The 1921-nt window shown below is 44.0% G+C and overlaps 1 protein-coding gene across 1 annotated transcript; it reads right to left on the reverse strand.

Moving 5' to 3' along the window:
• Positions 1 to 434: 434 nt before the first annotated feature.
• Positions 435 to 1451, reverse strand: LOC100719437 (olfactory receptor 6E1-like). Its single transcript, XM_003474308.2, has one exon. It carries the CDS (start codon positions 1416 to 1418, stop codon positions 435 to 437), a length of 984 nt encoding a protein of 327 aa, XP_003474356.2. The 5' UTR covers positions 1419 to 1451.
• Between the last annotated feature and the right edge of the window lie 470 nt (positions 1452 to 1921).

Below are 1921 nucleotides of genomic sequence, written 5' to 3' on the forward strand. Positions count from 1 at the left end.
GGCTCAAACTGGGGATTCTCTTGCCTTAGCCTCTTAGACTATCGGAATTATACCACTGTCACTTGCTATAATAAATGTATTGTTTTTTTTTTTAAATTGTATTCTTGTAAATTTTAAAAATCAAATTAGAAAATTCTAGCAAAAAGACATGCTACATTTATTATTGTAATTTAAAAACAAGGAAAGATTATGAAACTAAAATACAGGTTAGATTCAGAACTATCAAGAAGTACCATACCTAGCTGTGGTTTATAGATTTTTCTGTGATTTCTGAACAAAACAAAGGACTTACAATGATATGTCTAAGAAACTACCATATATTATAGTACATGACAAACAACTCTATGAGAGGATAATCCACGGAGATAAGGAAGAAGGCTTCATTAGTTGATGGCCAGGCAAGGAGGAATCCTTTGCCCTTTGTTAGTTCTGGCTCAATTTTGTGAGAAGACCTTGCTCATTTGCTCCCTGAAGGCCTGCTTCACCTGTTTGTTCCTCAGCGTGTAGATGAAGGGGTTGAGCACTGGGGTCACCACAGTGTTGAGTAGCGCCACCATCTTGTTCTGGTCTTCCCCCTGCCCACCCTTGCCTGACCGGATGTACATGAAGATGCAGCTGCCATAGAAGAGAGACACCACAGTGATGTGGGAGGAGCAGGTGGAGAAGGCTTTCTGCTTCTCCTTGGCTGAGGGGATGTGCAGGATGGTGTGGAGGATGTGGCCGTAACAGGTGGCCGTGACAGCCAGAGTGCCCAGGAGGATGCAGTTGGCTATAACAAAATTCAGAAGCTCTATCAGACTTGTATCTGCACATATGAGCTCCAGGAGTGGAAAGCTGTCACAGAAGAAATGGTTGATGATATTGGGGCCACAAAAGGGCTGCTGACATATGATGAAAGTTGGAACCAAGATGAGGAGCAATCCTGTCATCCATGCAGAGAGCACCAGCTGGACACACAGCCTTTTGCTCATGATGGTGGCATAACGCAAGGGGTTGCAGATGGCCACGTACCTGTCAAAGGACATCACAGCCAGTAGGAAGAACTCTGTGATGCCTAGGAAGAAATAGAAGAAAAACTGGAGAAAACAAGCTGGTAGGGAGATGGTCCTGTGGCCCGTGAGGATGTTGGTCAGCATCTTGGGGAAGATGACTGAGGTGAACCAGATCTCCAGGACAGCAAAGTTGCGGAGGAAGTAGTACATGGGGGTGTGGAGGCGCCTGTCCAAGAGGGTGATGACTATGATGAGGAGGTTCCCCAGCAGCGTGATGAGGTAGGTGAGGAGCAGCCCCAGGAAGATGAGCATCTGCAGCTCACAGGCATCTGAGAGGCCCAGCAAGACAATCTCTGTGACTGTGGTGCAGTTCCCCATGGCTCCTCTGACCTCTGCCCGTGATGTCTGCTCAGAGGAGCTTGGCATCAGGAGTCAGGATGTTCTGAGGATCTGAGGACAACCTGCAACTGAAAGCAATAAGGAATTAGTGTCACACTTTGCACTGAAAGAAATCCTTTATTTCTATTCCCTTTTTTTCTCCCTCCTTAGGCTGATCACCCAAACCCCTTACTGGATCAGTAACTAGTCATATACTTGGATCTAATTTGAGTCAATTTTTTGAAATTATTTTGGAAGGTTATGTGTTTATCTATTATTTCTTCCATTTTATTTGATTCTCTCGAAATCCCTTTCATTCTCTTAGATTATATTTTCTCTGACTTTCATACAAGGGATGTACAAAGGATCTCACAAGACATTAAAATATTTTGTGTGAACCCTGATCTCTCAGTATCACAGATTTTTATTGGAAGTGCTGATATAATGCTCACATGGAAGTTGTTACTGAAGGCGTTTGAGTTCAAAGGTTGTGACTGCGTCTGTGCTGCATTGCTTACTAACTTTTCTGGGGGTCAGTGGTATAATCTCAC

This window comes from Cavia porcellus, unplaced genomic scaffold, assembly GCF_034190915.1.
Source record: "Cavia porcellus strain 051 isolate PalLab524CR breed Dunkin Hartley unplaced genomic scaffold, mCavPor4.1 scaffold_26, whole genome shotgun sequence".
In the NCBI taxonomy this organism is placed as follows: Eukaryota; Metazoa; Chordata; class Mammalia; order Rodentia; family Caviidae; genus Cavia; species Cavia porcellus.

Bases quoted from the DNA above. Each gene is read 5' to 3' on its own strand.
- LOC100719437 (XM_003474308.2), bottom strand. From the start codon at position 1,418: ATGCCAAGCTCCTCTGAGCAGACATCACGGGCAGAGGTCAGAGGAGCC.